We start from the raw sequence: 19,947 nt of genomic DNA on the forward strand, positions 1-19,947 counted from the left end.
AGAGTCTTGCTCTGTCGCCCAGGCTGGAGTGCAGTGGCCGGATCTCAGCTCACTGCAAGCTCCCCCTCCCGGGTTTATGCCATTCTCTGCCTCAACCTCCTGAGTAGCTGGGACTACAGGCGCCCGCCACCTCGCCCGGCTAGTTTTTTTTGTATTTTTTAGTAGAGATGGGGTTTCACCGCATTAGCCAGGATGGTCTCGATCTCCTGACCTCGTGATCTGCCCGTCTCGGCCTCCCAAAGTGCTGGGATTACAGGCTTGAGCCACCGCACCCGGCCAGCAAATTCTTATTAATCTTAAACATTTAGCCATGCTCAAATTTCTATTTTTCAGTATGTTCACATCAGAATCCAAAAAGTCCATAAAATACATTCGATTGCCTCTTTTAATCTATAGTTTCTCTTCTCATCTTTTTTCCTTTTTCCTCACAATTTATTTGTTTAAAAAGAGCAGCTGGGTAATTCGTCCTGTATAGTTTCCTATAGTCTGAATTTTGTGTCCTCATGTTGTTTTTTCATGTGTTCCTCTCACCCCTATTTCCTATAAATTGGTAGTGAAGTTTAGAGCTTGTTCAGAGTCTATATTTTTAAACAAAGACACTTAGTAGGTGGTGGTGAGTACCTCTCTCAGGAGGCGCATGACATCATCATGTCTCTGTAGGCACTCGAAGCCACTGATGACCGTTTCTAAGATCCATCAGCTTTGTTTTGGTTGCACAGGCAGTCTCATCTAGAACAGTCCCCTATTAGCTCTGTTCTCTGTTAACTCGAGAAGTGAATAGGTTGTTAGTTGGTAGGTAGAACAAGGCTGTTGAAGACAGGAGGAGCTATTGAAGACCTTGCATCAGAATGTGGAGGCCACATTCTGCAACAGCAAATCTAGGTTGACTTGACCTTTTTTCATGGAACAGAGGAGAGGAAAGAGCTAACAGAAGGAGTGTGCAGGGCACAGAGTGTGTGGGGCCTACTGTACCAGTCAGGAGTGGGGTCTTGCGGGGGACTGGGGATAGAGATGGGCCTTGCTGACATGAGGTAGCTGTTTGTGGCTTGGCCTCATGGGCAGAGTAGAGGAAGAGGAGTCAGAAACTAGGTGTGGCTTTGCTCTGGAGAAGGGTAAGAAGGGCAGGCGGTATGCAGCAGGTTTTGCAGGGACAGGGCTGGTTTTAGTTTTCAGCAGTTGAGATTGCAAGATAGCCGTCTGTCCCAGGCAGACAGGTTCCAGGGGCAGGGTAGATCGGCAGTTTGGAGGAGAAACTGACGGTTGAAGATCTAGCATCACTGACGGAGAGGTGTCTGGCGTGACTCGGTGAGGAAGCTCATGTCATTAGAGAAAAGATAGCACTGGGCTTCCAGGGCGTGGAGGAGGGTTTCAGGGAGGGACCTTACGGATGTAAGTGTTGCCAAGAGGTGAAGGGAAATGAGGGTTAAGAGGAAGCCATTGGATTTTCAGTGAGGGAGGAGGGTCCTGGATCCTTAAGAGACTCTGACAGTTGGGTTGAGAGGAGAGAAAGGAGGGAGCCAGCATCTTGGGATAGGAGGTGGAAGGGGTTAGGGGACGGGTGGTTTTGTTTGTTTGCTTTTTAATAACACAGGAAATTGGGACATTGTCAGAAACATCACGGAAAGATAGTATAGAGAAAGATCCATAAAGAAGGAGAAATTGGGAATGCGAGGAGGAGGGAATGGGACCTGGGCGATGGGGCAGGTTGCCTCCTCTTTGTTCCTGTGGAATCTGTTCACAGCACCCAGTTAGCTAACTTACGTTTTGTTTGTGTGTCCCCTCCCATCACTTAGAGCTTCTCAAGGGAAGCACTTGCATTGTTCCCCATAAAATCCCCGCCATCAGACGTGGTGCCAGTGATAAGGTGTAGCTGTGAATGAATGAAGGAGGACTCAAGCTCTACTGGTTAAGAGCACAGGCTCTCCTGTCTGACCAACTTTAATTCAAATCTCTGCTCTGTCATCTAGCCATGTGGTCTTGGACAAGTTGCTTTACCTGTTCAGGCCTCTGTTTCTTCATGTAAGCATATGGGAGTCATAGGATTGTGCAGGTAAATGTATCAAGATAATTCAGTTAGGTTTCTGCATCTGGCATAGAGGAAGAGGTTGATACCTGGAAGCTTTGGAAATGGACAGAATCATGAATGCAGATGATTTTAGAAGGGGATTGCTTGGTTTCAAGAACAAGAGGGCAGAGAGGAATGATGACCAGGGTTGCAGGAGCATAGGTGGGGAGCAGTGGCATGGGGAATTGTCTCCTCAGGGAGGTGGGATGCCCTGTGCTCAGCTGGGAGCACTGGAAACCTTAGGCCCGGCCCCCAAGGGGTGTGTCGTCATCACCCTATAAGGTGATACTTAGTGTGTCTTTGTGATGGACACAGTTGGCCTGGCCACAGAGCTCAGCCAGCTGGGAGACTTAGGAGGACTTAGCCTGTGGTTGGGAGAGTGGCCCGCAACTGACATGATCTGGGCCACATTGAATCCTGGGATCAGTCCATGGGCAGGACCTGGGGAGACCTTGAGGGCCTGGAACACCAGAAGGATACCAACAGCGGTTTCCATGGGAACAAGAGAGGAGGGGAATCCCAGGCTCAAGATCTGGGACGTGGAAGGTGTCCAGGGGATGACAGGGCATGTGCTTATGGGAAAACTTCAGGCCATTACAAGACATTGGACAGGACTCAGTGGGCAGTGTAGTCTTAAACGTCATGCCCTCCCCTGTAGTATAAAAACTGATTCCTTGGCCTCCACGTGCCTTGATTTCCTCATCTCTAACATGGTTTATAACCTATTTGAGAAGCAGGCATGTATCTGGATAGACAAATGCACTTTAAATAATGTGTGCCTTTAATCATCTAGATTAGCAACTACTAGGAGGATGCATTTTAAAACATATGTAATGTTTATCTTTTCTTCCCTCTACAACTACCTGCCTTTCCCCAACCAAACTGCTCAAAGTTGACAAGATGATAGAAATGAAAGTAATTTACATTGCATAGAAGTCACTGCTATTGGAATAAGCAACTCTGTGTGTCATTTAGAAATTAATTGACTCAGACAAGGGTATGCGGTCCACAGGAAGACAGTGAATCTTATGGACATAGAGGGCAAATGGGCAGGATGGCCCTTTCACAAAAGGGAAATGGGCGCTATTGGTTGGATGTCAACCATGTGCCAGCCACTGCAAACCCACTTGGAGGCCTTAGCCTTCTTCTCACCACAAGGACTTGTGTGCCATCCAAGCCTAGAATTCTCTGCTTTCCTGATCATGAGCTGTCACCTAGCATGGCCTGGCTTTTCTCTCCTTCCCACTGTGAGGCCTTGTCCTTTGTCTACCCCCATTGGTGGTGATCCTGAGGGGACCTGAAGGCCAGGCCCAGGGATGTTTCTGTGCTCTGTGTCTATTCATGCATGCATCCCAGAAACACATTTGAGTGTTCAAGTGCTGGGCACTTTGCTAGGCATTATGACTCAGACGAGACCCTTAGCCTCCCAGAGTTTACATCTTTGTGACGGACATAAATCAATGACGAAGGCAATGGGTGGTGAAGTGAGAGTGGGTCTGCAGTGTGGTGGAATGGGCTCTTCTGCTATGAGCCTTTGTATTTCCTCCCCCTAGGAATGGGCATGCACTCCTGGCATTCATGTTCTCGCGTCAGGAGGGCAAGTTGAACCGCCAGCAGACCATGGAGCTCGGCCACCACATCCTGAAGGCACACATTTTCAAGGTGAGATGCACACCAGCTTGGGGAAGTATTTCTTTGTTGTCATTTTGAGGTTTTGCTTTGGAGATTTTAGAGAGCTCTGTCAGCCATCCAAGAAACACTCCATGCACCTCAGCCCAAATGCAACCTCCTCCTGCCTCCCCTCTCCAAAAGTAACCACTGTTCTGACTCAGCCTGGGCATTTCCTTGCATCTTGCTACAGTTGATTACTCAAGTGTATATCTGAGTGCTGGGGTTAAGTTTTAGTTCTTCCCACCTTTAAATCTCTGATAAGTTTCTTTTTATCTAAAGGCTCCACTTTTTTCATTACTTTTTGTTTCCTTGTTACTGATTTGTCCGAGAACCTGAGTTCCTTGACCTGTGTGATTTTGTACCACCTGGACTTTCTAACTGTGTGCTTGTTTTTCATGATGCAGTTTAACATGTTCCTCTTCCCCTGGGTTTTCACAGGCTTAATCACATTGATCATTTTTTAGGATGTCAAGGTTCCAGTTGTAAGTTTCTTATATCAGGAGGCATAGCATTTGTGTTTGCTTCTCGTTTTGTGGTGCCATCAGTCATTTCTGGTTACTGCCTGGACTTATTCATTCATGGTTACACCTGGTGATTTTTTTATTTTTTTATTTTTATTTTTTTGAAATGAAGTTTCGCTCTGTTTGCCCAGGCTGGAGAGCAATGGTGCGATCATAGCTCACTGGGCTCAAGCAATCCTCTCACCTCAGCCTCCCAAGTAACTGGAACTACAGGCACGCATCACCTTGCAGGGCTCAGATGGTGATATTCTAATTCTGTCATTTATTCTTCCTCTAATTTACTTCCAACATGGCAAAACCTTATCTCTACTAAAAATACAAAAATTAGCTGGGAGTGGTGACATGTATCTGTAATCCCAGGTACTTGAGAGGCTGAGGTATGAGAATCACTTGAGCCTGAGAGGTGGAGGTTGAAGTGAGCTGAGATTGCACCACTGCACTTCCAGCCTGGGCGACACAGCAAGACTCTGACTCAAAAAAAGAGAAACTCTCATCTGCCATCTTTCTCCCCAGGCACACAGTTAACCTAGTGAAGACAGGCTGGCTCCTTGACCCTTGGTTTCAGGTAGTGAAAGCTCGCGTGTCCAGGCGTTCTTTGGGTGAGACCCTGTGCCTTCTGTGGGTATCTGTACCCTCTGCGGCAGACCCACTTTCAGAGTGACCCTGCAGGTGGGAACAAGATGCTCAGGCAGATCTGTCTCTGATTGTTTCCAGGGCCTCAGTAAGAAGACGGGAATTTCTTCAAGCCATCTCCAAGCCCTGTGGATCGGCTATAGCACCGAGGGGCTGTCCGCCGCCCTGGCCTCTCTCAGGAATCTTTATACTCCCAACGTGAAGGTGAGCAACCATCTGCACAGAGAGCTGGAGACCCAGGCCTGGCCGGCTGCTGGCTGTTCCTCCAACAGCCCTGCTTCCCTCTGCCCTGGGTGGTGGTGAGAGGATGCAGAGGAGCATCTAATGATATGCTTCCCTGATCACACAGGCTTGGGCACTCTATTACTCATTCTCCCAGAAGTTTAGCTTTTCTTTGGCAGAAAGATGTGGGTGGTCAGGGCTGCTCTGGGCACATGTGGTGACTGTTTCGCAGCAGATGTGATAAGGAAGCAATTTACAAAAGAAATCAAAGATCAGAGAGATTTCTAGGGAAAATGGGTTTTTTAAGTGTCCTAGGTTACTAATCTGGACCATCTCTTTAGAGTTCATGGGAAATTAAGCCTTGATGCGTGACGCATAGAGATAAGTACACAGAAAAACAATCATCAAGGTTTCATGTACACATATTTCTGCCTATGGAAAGGATGTCAGCATGGCCTTCTGTGGAGCCAAGAGCTTCTTCACTTCTTGGTCAGTGGCTGTCATATCATGATGTTCCGCTCAGCTTTTTAAGGTAGATTTTTCTTCCTGATTTCATGTAGCCTGGGAATCTGAAGCACACAGAGGCCAAGTGGCCTATTAAGGCCACAAAGACAGTTAGTGTCCAGGCCTTTCAGCTTCAGGCCCTGATGTGCCCGGCTGCCTGTGGAAGCTCTGGGGCAGTTTAGTGAGCCAGGTCTTCCTCCTGAATCACTCACATTGTTTTATCTTTCATTTCAGCTAAGAGTATATCTTTTTGCTTCTCCATAACTAATGAAATTCTATAATCATAAGGAAGAAAGACAAGAATAAAAATGGCAATATCTGTTTTCATACTTTAATGAATTTCTGGGCATAGAATTTATATTAATACGGAGATAAGTAAGTGGGAAACATCTGTTGAGTACAAGTTTTTAAGACAGTAAATTTAAAGGTACAGCATAATAGTGTAATGAGCATGGCCCTCCTGGGATTATAAACTTTCCTCTTTAATGTATGTGTGATTTTAAGAGTTAATCATTTTTACTTCATTTTGTAAAACTCCAGTGTCACATCTACACCATCCCCCAAATTATTTCTATAATGTGGTTATAGAATCTTAAGTCTTTTCATTATCCTTCCGTTTCTTGTATCTTTCAAGGTGGGGGGAAAGGTTTTCACAGGATCCTGAACAAATTACAGTAATTTTAAATTATGCATGCAATTAAGGAACTTTTTTTAGAGTGTCTTAAATGTTGTCGTACAAGAATGAATGTCATTTTGAACAATAATTCCAGTTTGCCACATTGGTAGATTAAAGTGACTTGCTCTGAGATGATTACTTGGTAGATGGATTTTAGTTGCAGTGGCATGCCAGCAGTCTCTAACCATGTCATCTCCTGTGGCCAGGCCAGGATGAGCCAGCCTGGGCCCCGCTGGCCCACTGGGGTCCCATCCAGCCAGTGGTTTTGTTGCACCATCTCATAGGACTGGTGGCCAGCCACAGGCTGTGGCCTCAGGAGGATTTAGGTTGCACTTCTTTTCTCAGCTGACAACAGAAAGGAGAGGAGAACAGGAGCTAGGCGTGGCCTTTGGCCCAACTTCCTTTGCCCGGGAGATCCAGTCATATCCTGCATCATAGTCGGGAAGGACACATTTAAAAACAACTGTGCTTGTGTGAGCTTCCAGTGTACTTAGTGGGAATGCTGATGCAGCCCCATGACCACCCTGGCCAGACCTCTTCTCGTCTTCATGATAGTATTGCCTTGCATACCCTCAGCTCCCTTCCTGTTTTCATTAAATCCAGAAGTTGAGAGATACCACCACTTCTGAGTGTTGTCCAAGGAGAGCCTCTGTGATCATGATCGGAAAATGTCCATATTGTTGGGGGAAAATCTATAGGATTAGTTATTTAAACAGGCTCCTTTAGCACAGTGCAGTCTCAGCCAGGACTGCTGCCTCTGCCGCCTGACTGCTCTGTGACCATCATTAGCTTTGTGCTTAGCACTCAGCTCTGCCTTACTCCCTCTGAGTCCTGGCTTTCTCACCTGTAAAGTGGAGACACAAAAGAGACTGTGTCTCGAGTGATGAGAAACCTTACTGAGATGTTAAAGTTACTGGGAACATACTTGGCATTTATTATGTTTACATGAATTCTTGTTAGTGCTTTGCCTCATCTCTGGAAACTGGTTCTGCTGTGGGCACCTGGGAACTTCTGGATGTGTCAGTTGGTGCTTGTTAACAGGAGCTGCCTACCTTGAGGATGTGATGGTTGCAGGTGACTTACCTCTGCCCTCAACTTGGCATGAGGTGTCCCTGCTGCTCTGTGCTGCTGAACAACCCAGGGTGGGCATGCAGGGTGATGTGGACAGGAGGGCAGAGCTCCCTCCTATGCCTTCCAGAGGTCAGGGACCTGAGTTCTTGTTTCTGAAGACTCCATGAAAGGTTGATTATAACATCGATTAATGTTTATTTAGCATGTACAGGATGCTGAGTGCTGTGCTAAATGCCTGATGCACATGTATATACATACTTTTTTTACACATTGATTTTTAATCTTTATAACCTCCAAGTGAAGTGAAACTTTTATCCTCGTTTTTTTAGATGAGAAAACTGAGGGCAGTTGATAACGTTCCAAAATCACACAGCTGGAAGGGTTCCTGACACTCAGCAAGCCCTTGCTCTGCAGGCGCCTTTATCGCTTGATGTGTTTACAGCCCTGGCTGCCAGCTAAAATCACCTGGGAGCTCTGGGTACCACAGCCCCAGCCCCAGCCCCAGTTAAGTCAGAATCTCCAAGAGTGGGGCCAGGGTATTGGAAACTTTCAAGTTCCCAGGTGGTTTCAGCATGCATCAAGGTTAAAAACCATAGTTTGGGGGAAGATGATGGAGGGTTAAGTGGTAAAAACAACTACAGCCTTACACCAACAAAGGAAAATGTTTTTCCCAGAAGCAGATGATGTGTGAATTGATGACATCTTTAGAAAACCTCTGCCCTGAGCACATGCCTTCCAGGTAAACTCTTGTAAGGGATTCATCATAGTACTCCAAGTATACCTTCCACCATTATTAGCAAAAGAGTACCTGTTAGAATAGGATGGCATGCTGCTCTTTTCTTAGGTGGCACCTAAAGCACAGAGAAGTTAAGGAATTTTCTGAAAATCACACAGTAGGTTAGTTTAGGGGCTGGTTGAGAACTCACACCATTTAATCCTTTATCTTTTAGGCTCATGGATCTCAAGAAGGTACGGGGTTGATGGGGGAGGAGAGAATGTAACTGTCTGGCAAAATCATCCAGGGAATTTACAAATGATCCTGCCCGTCCTGTGGCTATCAGAGTCTGGTGTGCCCGTTGCAGCATTGCACATATTGTCCAGACATGTGTATCTTCTCTGTTCCTCTTGCTGAGGACTGGTTTCATCGGCCTTAATAAAATCCTCACGTATTTCTTCAGCATAATCTGATTCTGTCCACACTAACAGTTATTCAGAGGGATTTTAAAAACACTTGAGCCTCCTGGGTTCAAGTGATTCTCCTGCCTCAGCCTCCTGAGTAGCCGGGATTACAGGCGCATGCCACCACAACCAGCTAATTTTTGTATTTTAGAGACTTGGTTTCACCATATTGGCCAGGCTGGTCTCAAACTCCTGACCTCAGGTGATCCACACGCCTCGGCCTCCAAAAGTGCTGGGATTACAGGCATGAGCCACCACGCCTGGCCACACTTTTATTAATGTTGTAGTGTAATGCAATCTTAAAATGCTTTTGAATTAGATCGGAGTCTGGTGGCATTTTTAAAAGCAAGCCTATATAAATCTGTAGAGAAGGCTCGGTGGGGATTAATTAGGTAATTTGCCTGAAGTTGCCCATGAAACAGCAGTGTTAGGACATGACACCCTTTCCGATCTCTCATCCGTTCCTCCACAAGTACAAGTTGACAATGAGACCCTAGAGGCTGGGTTGGTGCTCACCTGGATCTGGCTAGACAGTGGTCTCCCTGATGGGGTAAACAGCGGGGTGGTGGTCAGGTGGTCGGCTGGCTCCTCAGGGCCTCCTTGTCACTTGCAAATGGCCTGTTCTTCCTTAAATGTAGGTGGCAGTCCCAGCAGTGTGAAGAACCTGATGTGTGGGCCATCCCCGTCTATGGAGGGGCTCTGTTTGCTTTTCTTCTCTGTGAACTTCTGTATTGTAGAACCAGAGTCTGGTGCAGTGGACTAAGCAGGAAAACACAGCATGCTGAGGGATAGAAAGGGCCCGGGTGCATGCACAGGTGTGTACATGGAGGCAGGGTACTCTCTCCCCCATGTCCTGGCACTGGAGCAGAACCCTGCAGGAAGTGATCCTGTGGCATCTATATGTATGGAATGGGCATTCCAGTTAGGGAACTAAAAGGGGTAGAGGCCATGAGGCTGGCCCTGCTTGGCATTGTCACAGCACATGTTGAGTCCAAGGTGGCTGCAGTGAGGGAAGGATTCTGCAGAGAAGATCAGAGAGGAAGCTGGAGACCTGAATCACATAGGGGTTCAAGCTTCAGTAGCCAAGACATCTTCAAATTTGACACCTGGGGTTCTAACCTATCGCTATGCCATTGTGAGTTATGGTTTTACCACCTGGTAGTATAATTTTCCAGACCCATCTGTTTGTAAATATTCTGTTTGTCAGCTACTCTTATGGACACGTATCACTGAAATATCCTGAATTTTTTATGCCTTGTCGTCTCTCTGTATCTTTTAATGATCCCCATGTGTCTCTAGTCAATAAATGACAGTCTCTGTGGTTTTCACATTTAGTGGGCAGGTGGAGGACCTGCCAGGCTTTGGCAGGGGCGGTGATTGATGTGGGTCAGGACCATTGAAGTGAGCCTTTGAAAGAAACACACTGGACATCTTAACAGCTGTTAAAGGAGCATCATTTTTATCTAATGATCTGGAGATCTGAAAGAAAAAATATTAATATACCTAAAATTTGCATATGTTCAGTGATTTTATTTTAAAACCTGGAGATGAAAAGCTTTTCCCAATACCTAGATCCAAGGAGATTACTAACTGGGGGATATGTAATTAGTGGAAGCAGCACATTATTTTCTAGCAGTGTTATGCTGCTGACAATCCTGGCACATGTGGACATTTCCGTATTTTCTGTTTCTTTTAGGAACACATCCCCATAAAGTATTTGTATTTACTTTTGGCCTTATCTCACTATTAACACCATGACTATTTTTTTCTTTTTTAAAAAAATTTTTATAAAGATAGGGTCTTGCCATGTTGCCCAGGTTGGTTTCAAACTCCTGAACTCAAGCAGTCCTCCCTCCTCAGCCTCCTAAAATACTGACATTACAGTTGTGAGCCCCTGTACCCAGTCACAATTATTACTTCATTGCCAGGGAAATGAATTTCCTGGTTTTGTTGAGGTTAAACAGTGATTTTTCAAATTGTGGTTCCCCAAACCAAGAGTGTCAATATCAACGGGGAACTCATTAAAAATGTACCACCCAGATATAATGAATCAGAAATCAGGGTGGGGCCCAAGAAATTGCAGTTGTTTAGGTTTTTTTTGTTTTGTTTTGTTTTGTTTTGTTTTTCAGACGGAGTCTTGCTCTGTCCCCCAGGCTGGAGTGCAGTGATGTGATCTCGGCTCACTGCAGCCTCCGCCTCCTGCGTTCAAGTGATTCTCCTATGTCAGTCTCCTGAATATCTGGGATTACAGGCGTGTGCCACCACGCCAGCTAAATTTTGTATTTTTAGTAGAGATGGGGTTTCACCATGTTGTCCAGGCTGGTCTCGACCTCCTAACTGCAGGTGATCCACCCGCCTCAGCCTCTCAAAGTGCTGGGATTACAGGCGTGAGCCACCGTGCCTGGCCATTTGTTTAGTTTTTATTTTTAATTGTGGTTAAGAAACACATAAAAGGAAATTTACAATCGTAACCATTTTTAAGTGTGCAATTCAGTAGTGTTAACAATACTCACATTGTTGTGTGATAGATCTCTAGTACTTATCATATTGCAAAATTGAAACTCTGTATCCCTTAAGCAACAACTCATTTCCCCCTGTGCCCAGGCCCAGAAACCTTCATTCTACTGTCTATGAATTTGACTACTGTATATATCTCATAAGTGGTATCACACAGTATTTGTTCTTTTGCGTCTGGCTTGTTTCACTTATTTCACTTCCCCAAGGTTTACCCATGTTGTCACATATCGCAGGATTTTCTCCCTTTTTAAGACTGAGTAATAATCCATTGTATGTATATGTACCACATTTTCTTCATCCACTGATGAACATTGAGGTTGCATCTACCTCTTGGCTGTTGTGAATGATGCTGCAATTAACATGAGTGTGCAAATATGTCTTTGAAATCCTGCTTTCACTTCTTTTGGATATATACTCAGAAGTGGGATGGCTGATCACATGGCCATTCTGTTGTTATTTTTTGTTGTTGTTGTTGTTTTTGAGACTGAGTCTCACTCTGTCGCCAGGCTGGAGTGCAGTGGTGCAATCTCAGCTCACTGCAACCTCCACCTCCCAGGTTCAAGCGATTCTCCTGCCTCAGCCTCCCAAGTAGCTGAGATTGCAGGCATGCACCACTCTGCCTAGCTAATTTTTGTATTTTTAGTATAGATGGGGTTTCACCATGTTGGCCAGATGGTCTCGATCTCTTGACCTCGTGACCTCGTGATCTGCCCACCTTGGTCTCCCAAAGTGCTGGAATTATAGGCGTGAGCCACCGCGCCTATCCTCTACTGAATTTTTAATTAAAAATTTTTTTTTTAATTTTCAGATCAGGGCCTTGCTGTGTTGCCCAGGCTAGAGGGCAACAGGCTGTTCACAGGCATGATCATAGTGCACTATAGCCTCAAACTCCTGGCCCCAAGCAATCCTCCCACCTCAGCTTCCTGAGCAGCTGGGGTTACAGCCACGTGCCTGGGGCAGTAGTTCTATTTTTAATCTTTGAGGAACCATCTTACTGTTACCCAGTAAGCTACACTATTTTACATTCCCACCAATGAGAATGTGCATTTGTGCATTGTTAATGTATTCCCAGGTGATACTGGTACACATTCAAGTTTGAGAACCACTGGATTAAAATGACACCGAAAATTGAGGATACTGCCCATTTCCATAAATGTTTAGATGACAGATATGTGACAATCTTGTTGGGGGGGCCTTGTCCAACAGGTGAGCCGTCTCCTGATTTTGGGAGGGGCCAACGTGAACTACAGGACAGAAGTGTTAAATAATGCCCCAATCCTGTGCGTCCAGTCTCATCTTGGCCACGAGGAAGTTGTCACCCTGCTCCTGGAATTTGGTGCCTGCCTGGACGGAACATCGGAGAATGGCATGACTGCCCTCTGTTATGCAGCAGCTGCCGGCCACATGAAGCTGGTGTGTCTGCTGACCAAGAAGGGAGCAAGGGTAAGCAGTAGCCTGCTTTTTGGGGGTTGGGGCAGGGAAATGGCTTCATCTCATTGCTAGAATTGTTATCTGCTAGGCCATACTCTCTTGTCTCTGAAACTATAGCATACACAGAAAGGGTCGGGCTCCCGGGATTGGTCACTTTGTAATGTGCCTGACTGGGGCAGCCTCAGAGAGGTGTGTTTGCTCATACACAGCAACTCTGTTTCATGTTGTCTAGGGGAAGGCAGAATTCCAGGGAGACCCTGGCTCGTAGCCACATGAGGAGGGCCAGCCTTTAAAAAGCTTGCAAGTATTGACCTAGAAAGCACCAAGATTGGTTTAAAATATTTTAAATGTTTGCTTTTTCCCCCTCTCTTCTTCTTATCCCATTTTATGTCCTTTTAAAACAGTAAGATGAATTCCATGAACTCATGAAGAAGCCACGTGCCTGAGCTGCAGGAACTAGATTGCCTGGAATCTTCATCAGTTCACTTGCCAGCTCTAGGGTATTGGGCAAGTTATTGAGCCTATATATGACTTAGGCTTCTTATCTGTAAAATGGGCATAACAGCAGTCCCTACCACAGGGCTGTCGAGTAAGCATTCAGTCATATATGAAATAAGTATGTATTACTATACAAGTTATGTATTACTATACAAGTTACTCTACAAAATCAATCAATTACTATACAAGTTGTATATATTCATACAAGTATGAAGCAGAGTTGCTGTGTATGAGCAAACACACCTCTCTGAGGCTGCCCCAGTCAGGCACATTTACAAAGTGACCAATCCCGGGAGCCTGACCCTTTCTGTGTATGCTATAGTTTCAGAGACAAGAAAGCCGTCAGCTTTCTTTTTTGTTTTGACAGAGTCTCACTCTGTCGTTCAGTCTGGAGTGCAGTGGCATGAGCTCAGCTCACTGCAACCTCCACCTCCCAGGTTTAAGTGATTCTCCTGCTTCATCCTCCAAGTAGCGGGGACTACAGGCACGCACCACCATGCCTGGTTAATTTTTGTATTTTTAGTACAGATGGGGTTCACCATGTTGGCCAGGCTGGTCTCAAACTCCTGACCTCACATGATCTGCCTGCCTTGGCCTCCCAAACTGTTGAGATTATAGATGTGAGCCACCACGTCTGGCCAGGAGCTGTCAGCTTTAATAGGGTGAATGAGAATGATACCGAGCTCACAGTAAATGCTAGATTTACTGGAAGCAATTTTTTGGGAAATGCGTCTTTTGAATAACAATGGAGATAAACTGCTAATTATCTTTTATCTTTTAATTAGGATATTTAAAGTTCAAAAAAAAATAGGCTTATAACAGCTATGGGAGCTTTATTCTTTTCTCTCCAATCCAACATTTGGGACATACATAAACTTCAGTTCATGGAGAAGGGAAATGTGTGGCTAAGCCTTTGGGGTGGGTACGTTACTGCTGCACATCACTGCACCTCCATTTACGGATCCCAGCTGTGCTTTACACTTTATTCTGAGGCCAGCAGGCCTCCCCCCATCACAGCTGAAAGCTCTGGAGTAGGAAGCTGAGTGCTATTTTGGGGGGTTCTGGCAAAGCCTCTGAAAGAGGGTACAGGGCGTCCCCAGATTTGGCAGGCATGCAAGGCTAGGCCCTGGGCTCCACTCCCAGGCCCAGTACTCTGGGGTTTAGACAGGGCATGAAGGGCTGCCACTGCTTTTGGGCCTCGAGGAGGTGTGTGGCACTCACTCACTTTTTCTGCCTAGCTGGCCTGCCCTGACTTTGTGGCCACCCCCTCTTTACTTGCCAGCAGCATGCCCAGGCCACCGACCTGCATAAGGCCTCCTTCCCAATCAGATGCCACTTGGACTCTTTTCCTGCCCTTCCACACTCAGCTGATTTTCCACATCCCTCTCTTTCTTTGGATCCCCTGGCTCAGTGACCAGGGACTGGCTTTACTCCCCCAAATTATAGCTTGTCACAGCAGACTTAGAATGCCCCACCCAAGCTACCAAAGTCGGGAAGTACAGGGCTTTGTCCGAGTGTTTAGTGTGTGTCTCCATACATACTCACAAGAGAGTTAGGAGCTTTGTGTAGTTTGCTGCAGGGACATGGGATTAAGGAGGGAGTTTTGTGACCGAGTCTTGCAAAGGGAACCTGAGGCCTGGAATGGTACATTCATTACCGTCTGGAAGTAATCCAGACTAAGATTCCATGTTCTCCAGAAAGACAAGTTGGAATGTGAACCCCATGTATGCTTACAGGGAGTGGGGTTTGCACACAGTTAGGCTTATAACAGCTATGGGAGCTTTATTTTTTTTCTCTCAAATCCAACATTTGGGACATACATAAACTTCAGTTCATGGAGAAGGGCAATGTGGCTAAGCCTTTGGGGTGAGTATGTTACTGCTGCACATCACTGCACTTCCATTTACGGATCCCAGCTGTGCTTTACACTTGTAACAGCTTATGGTGCATCCACATGCTCAGAGGGAAAGTAGTGCTCAGCCATAACCTTCCCCCACTCCTGCCCCCAGGTGGACCACTTGGATAAGAAGGGCCAGTGTGCGCTTGTCCACAGTGCCCTACGGGGCCATGGTGACATTCTCCAGTACCTGCTGACCTGTGAGTGGTCGCCGGGTCCTCCCCAGCCAGGTGCCCTGAGGAAGAACCACGCCCTGCAGCAGGCACTGACCGCGGCCGCCAGCATGGGCCACAGCTCGGTGAGTGGGGCAGGGGTGTCCCCACTGGGAAACTAGAAGCTGTAGCTCAGCAAGTCAATTGACACACCGAAGGACTGAAAGAATGAGGATTCCAAGAACTAGCAGTTGGCATTGACCACCTGCAGTAGAAGGTCTTCTACGGGCATCGCATCCTTCCCACGAGTGACAGTGCACACTCCTCTGCACACGTGATGGGGACAGGCAGGGTTGTTCTTCTGTGGGAAGCCTTTTGATGACATTAACTCTCAGCTCTTCCTCACGTCTCTCCTCCTTCCCTGCTCTGCCCTCTAGACCTGCTGTTTTACATTTTTTTCCCCTTTGATTCATTCTTCTGTCCTTGTGTTCATTTAAAAATAATCACATAGAATCCTGATTCTAAAATCGTTCCTGAGTATTTGAAGGATTTTTAAAAATAGAACTTTAATGCTTTGATAGCACGCAAGAATGCCTGTCATTTACAGCTCCTCCACTGAATGAAAACTCCATGCAGTAGTTAAATAGAGCATTTATTTCTGACAGATGTTGGTGTTCCTCAGTTTGAAGATTTAATTGTCAACCTCCTGACCTGTGTGTCTTGGCTTTCTTTATCTGTGAATTTAATAACGTTTTGCTCGCGCCCTCCTGTGTATTTCTCACTCTGAATTATCTTCAGGCAATTAGAGGTGCCAGTATTTGGTAAGATTCTTTTTCCAAAATGACTTTAGTAAATTTGAGTGCGAAGCTGGCTGGCTGACTTTGGCATTCAAAACTCATGGGCGGACACACACACAAGCATGAAATAGTGGCTGGCTAATTTCTGGCATTTAAAACATTAAACACACACACATATATACACACACAGAGATACTGTTAAACACACATACGAAAATATAGATGTTTTCCTTTTTTTAAGTGTGAAAAGTCATCATTGGAAGGACCATGAATGCCTAGGAATGACCTTTGTCTTAAGCCATGCAGACCCCCTTGTTTTAAAGCTTGTTGGGAGGAAATGCTGAGCGAAAACCACCTCAGCACAGCCAATAGGGTGAAAAAAGCAGGGTTTGTTCACCACAAGACTTGGATGGTTTGTTAGTTTCCTAATGCTGTTATCACAAATGGATGCAAACTTAGTGGCTTAAAGTAGCACACACTTACTCTTAGAATTCTGGAGGTCAGAAGTCTAAAAATCACACTATTGGGAGGCCAGCCTTCCTTCTGAAGTCTCTAGGGGAGAACCTGTCTCTTTGCTTTTTCTCACTTCTTGAAGCCACCTGTATTTTTTAGCTCGTGTACCCTTCCTCCATCTCCAGAGTGCCTTACTTTCATCTTAGCCTCTGTTGTCTCATTTCCTCTGTCCTCTGACCTGGACTCCTCCTGTCTCTCTTAAGAGGATGGTTGTGATTCATTAGATCAGGTGTGTATCAGATATAGACCTTGATGATTTGAGATAATCGCCCCATTTCAGGGTTCATAATCACATCTGCAATTCCTTGCCCTGTAAGGTCACATTCGCAGGCTTTGGGGATTGGGATGTAGACATCTTTGGGGGCCATTATTCAGCCTACCACGAAGGGTGTGGGCTAGGAGACTGGAAGGTGGCTTTGTCGTGTTCTCCCATTGCTTGCTGCTGTTGGTCGGGGTGAACGCCGGCTCAGGTCCGGGGCACAGATGCTTCGTCTCCTTGCAAGCCAGGATTCCTGCCTCCATACCTGTGACCTGACCTACCCTTTGACAGGAAGAGTCCCATAAGGGAAAAAGAATAATGCTACCAGTAGAAAATGTATTTGAACCATACTTTGTAAAAATTTTGAAAAAGGTATATTGCCTTGTTTTCCTTCCTTGTGAAAAATTGATTCACTATCTTGTGATTTATGCAGAAACTGCACTTGGTGTGATCTGCCATGTCCTTTGTTGATGAGGCTGGCATATTTGGGTCACGTTGGAATTCATTAGAATTCTGAGTACCTAGTAATCCTGAACCATGTTGCTGAAATTCAGAGATTTTTTTTAATTATTCTTCAACTGAAAGTGTGAATAGCATATGAATTATGCTTGAAAACAGTTTTCATTATATTTTTCTCTCCTTGTGCAGCGTGAGATAATGGTTAAAAAACAACACACTCTCTCCTTTGATACATGGGCTATATAATAAGCACCTCTTGCTATGAGAACTCATTAAATCACCTTGCCACTTCTGACAGGTGGTCCAGTGCTTGCTGGGGATGGAGAAGGAACATGAAGTAGAAGTCAATGGCACCGACACATTGTGGGGAGAAACAGGTAATTATAATGCCACTGCTTGTAGTCTGGGGCAGCTTGCTTGATGTTTTAGCCCTATTTTGGCCTAATTGTCTTAAGAATGACTATGATGTATGTAGTCCTATTTTTATTTTATCACAGGCATTTGAAGTTTAGAGCTCCTTGAACTTTCTAAATGAGTAGCAAAACTTCGCTGGAAGCATAAGATTTTATTTTTTAAAGCAATCCTATTAACTGATTATTTTGAATTAGACCAGCAGTTACTGTGCATCAGATGAATGTCAGGTGGAAGTACCTAAGTAAGGTGTTTTCTGGCTTGCCGAATCTCACACATCTCACCAATGTGATCTTCCTGTGACCTGCGCACAGTGAGCTAGGCATGAACTTTTATCCCCATTGTCACACGAATCAAAGGCGGCTCAGCACAGAAGGCAGTGGCCTGCACTGCCCTGTATAGAATGAGGGTAAAACTCAGCCTCATGGGGTTTACTCACGTTACCATACAAATGCAGGCTATCAAGTCATTTTCATTGGTCTTTACAGTGAGAAGCCTGGGCTGAGCACATCCTGGTGAAGATTTGAGTTTGTTGCTTGTGAGACTAAATCAGTAATGCTGCTTTCCAGTTTTCCACTTGACTGGACTAGTGTTAGAAATCTGAGACTTTAAATTACAAGTTGTTTTTAAATAGATGTCAGCAAGAGTATTTAAAATGAATTTCCAGGTTATGTTTCTGTTGTGTACCTGGTATATGTGACTTCCATTTCTCTTGCACAGATTTGTTTCCAAATGCTCCTAAATTATTTCCTAACAAGCCAAATGGTGGTGTAGAGAGCTTATTAGATAGCTCACTCTAGGAGAAAGCCACAGAGCCTCACCTCCTGGCAGGAGTGCAGGCCTGTCCTTCAGAGCCTCAGAGCTGTTTGTTCCATCCCCATTGTGGGCCCAAAGAAGGAGCTGGGTGTGCTCTCAGGTGCAGAGAAAGTACAGAATTCCAGCGGAGTTGGATTATGTCTACGGGTAAAAAGTATGTGGATTGAAATATTGCCTAATTCTTTATGGAGTCCTCCCCCTTCCCTTTTAAATAGTATAGGCTGCTCTATCATTTGGTGAAAGAAAAGTTTCCATCACATTCCAAATGATGTGGTGGGCAGGAGTGTTGCTGAGTGGATAAGAGCATGACTACTGACAGCCAGAAGGTCCAAATCCCTGTTCTTTCATTGCCTAGTGATAAGAGCCTCTTGGGGTACTTGGGCTTAGACATTCTAATTCACTAGGGGGAAAGCTCAGGATGTGATTTTCTTAACAAGCATCCCAAGTCATTTCAGGTGACTCCTAGCACCCTGCAGAGCTGTCTAGAAAGCCTGACATAGAGTGACACACAGTGAGAGGTACCCATGAAGACGATGGACATCAGGTCTAGCAGCCATGACATCACACATTTAGCTCAAGTGAGAATTTCTAACCTTTAATATTCAAGATGACTTTTTTATTTGGAAGAAAATTCCAGAGAAGGGCTGATTTTTGAAGGCTTTGTGTGAGCTCTGTTCTCTCAATAACCAGTCCTGAATTGCATTATCCTCCTGCCTTGAGAATCTGCCGGTCAGTTGATGGCTAAAGAGACACATGAGAAACAACAGACTTCCCACCAGTCTTTATCTAGATCAGAATTCTTGGCAGTTTGGCTGGATTCTCTACTTCAGGATCTTCCCAGGCTCCTAATTGGGTATTGGCTGGCTGGGGCTGTGTTCTTCTCAGAGACTCCACTGGGGAAAGACCCACTTCCAAGCTTTCAGCTGTTGGCAGAATTCATCTCTTTGTAGTTGTCCCTGGGTCTTAATGAAAAGGTAAACAGCAACTTGGCCCCTCCCTTCCAAAGCCTCATGCATAACCTTCAGACCACTTTGCAACCTGGGAAGCAGTTCACACTCTTCCTCACCAGGCATCAGGGTGAATTTCATCAGGCAAGAGTTTACTTGAGACGCTTGTTAAAATGTAAACCAAAAGAAGCAAGCTAAGTGCTATTTTTCAGGCTAAAAGAGCCACAGTGACTCTCTGTGGACTGCATCTCAACAAAATCCACCTTGCCTTCTCTGTGCATTTTTCTGTCTGGTACCTTTCTCTTGTGCTCCTTCAAAGACAACCACTATCGTCTACTGCCCCAAGCCCTCCTACTTTCCAGGCCTACATTTGTCAGAGGAATACCTTGAAATCTTGCAGGGGGTTTCAGCTGAGAGAACATCTGCAAATATGGGTCTTTACACAAATGTATACTGCATGCTCCAGAATGTGACATCCGTGTTTGGGATTTGGCCACGTGGGGTCTGTTACCAACCCTAAATGTAGGAATGAAGGCAGATGAGGCATCGTACAGAGAACTGAAGGCCTTGGTAAGGATCCTGCGAGTGAATCGGTGAGCTCGCAGTCCTGGTTCTCACCAAGGCTCAACTTCAAGCCATGGGCCCTGGGATTCCCCAGCCTGTGTGACTGCACTGCTGTGTGCATTGTTGCTTGTTGCTGTGGGGACC

General features: G+C 45.6%; 1 protein-coding gene across 5 annotated transcripts in view; it reads left to right on the forward strand.

Moving 5' to 3' along the window:
• Positions 1-19,947, forward strand: part of TANC1 (tetratricopeptide repeat, ankyrin repeat and coiled-coil containing 1) — a 143,073-nt gene that overhangs the window by 91,492 nt on the left and 31,634 nt on the right. For all 5 annotated transcript variants that reach the window (XM_017864461.1, XM_017864462.1, XM_017864459.1 and 2 more), the window contains 5 exons: positions 3,619-3,727; positions 4,972-5,094; positions 12,266-12,502; positions 14,998-15,183; positions 17,364-17,442. In XM_017864461.1, the coding sequence (XP_017719950.1) occupies positions 3,619-3,727; positions 4,972-5,094; positions 12,266-12,502; positions 14,998-15,183; positions 17,364-17,442 (734 nt within the window). The remainder of the gene's footprint in view (positions 1-3,618; positions 3,728-4,971; positions 5,095-12,265; positions 12,503-14,997; positions 15,184-17,363; positions 17,443-19,947) is intronic.

The sequence above is a fragment of the Rhinopithecus bieti genome, unplaced genomic scaffold, assembly GCF_001698545.2.
Source record: "Rhinopithecus bieti isolate Rb0 unplaced genomic scaffold, ASM169854v2 scaffold_75561, whole genome shotgun sequence".
Taxonomy (NCBI): domain Eukaryota; kingdom Metazoa; phylum Chordata; class Mammalia; order Primates; family Cercopithecidae; genus Rhinopithecus; species Rhinopithecus bieti.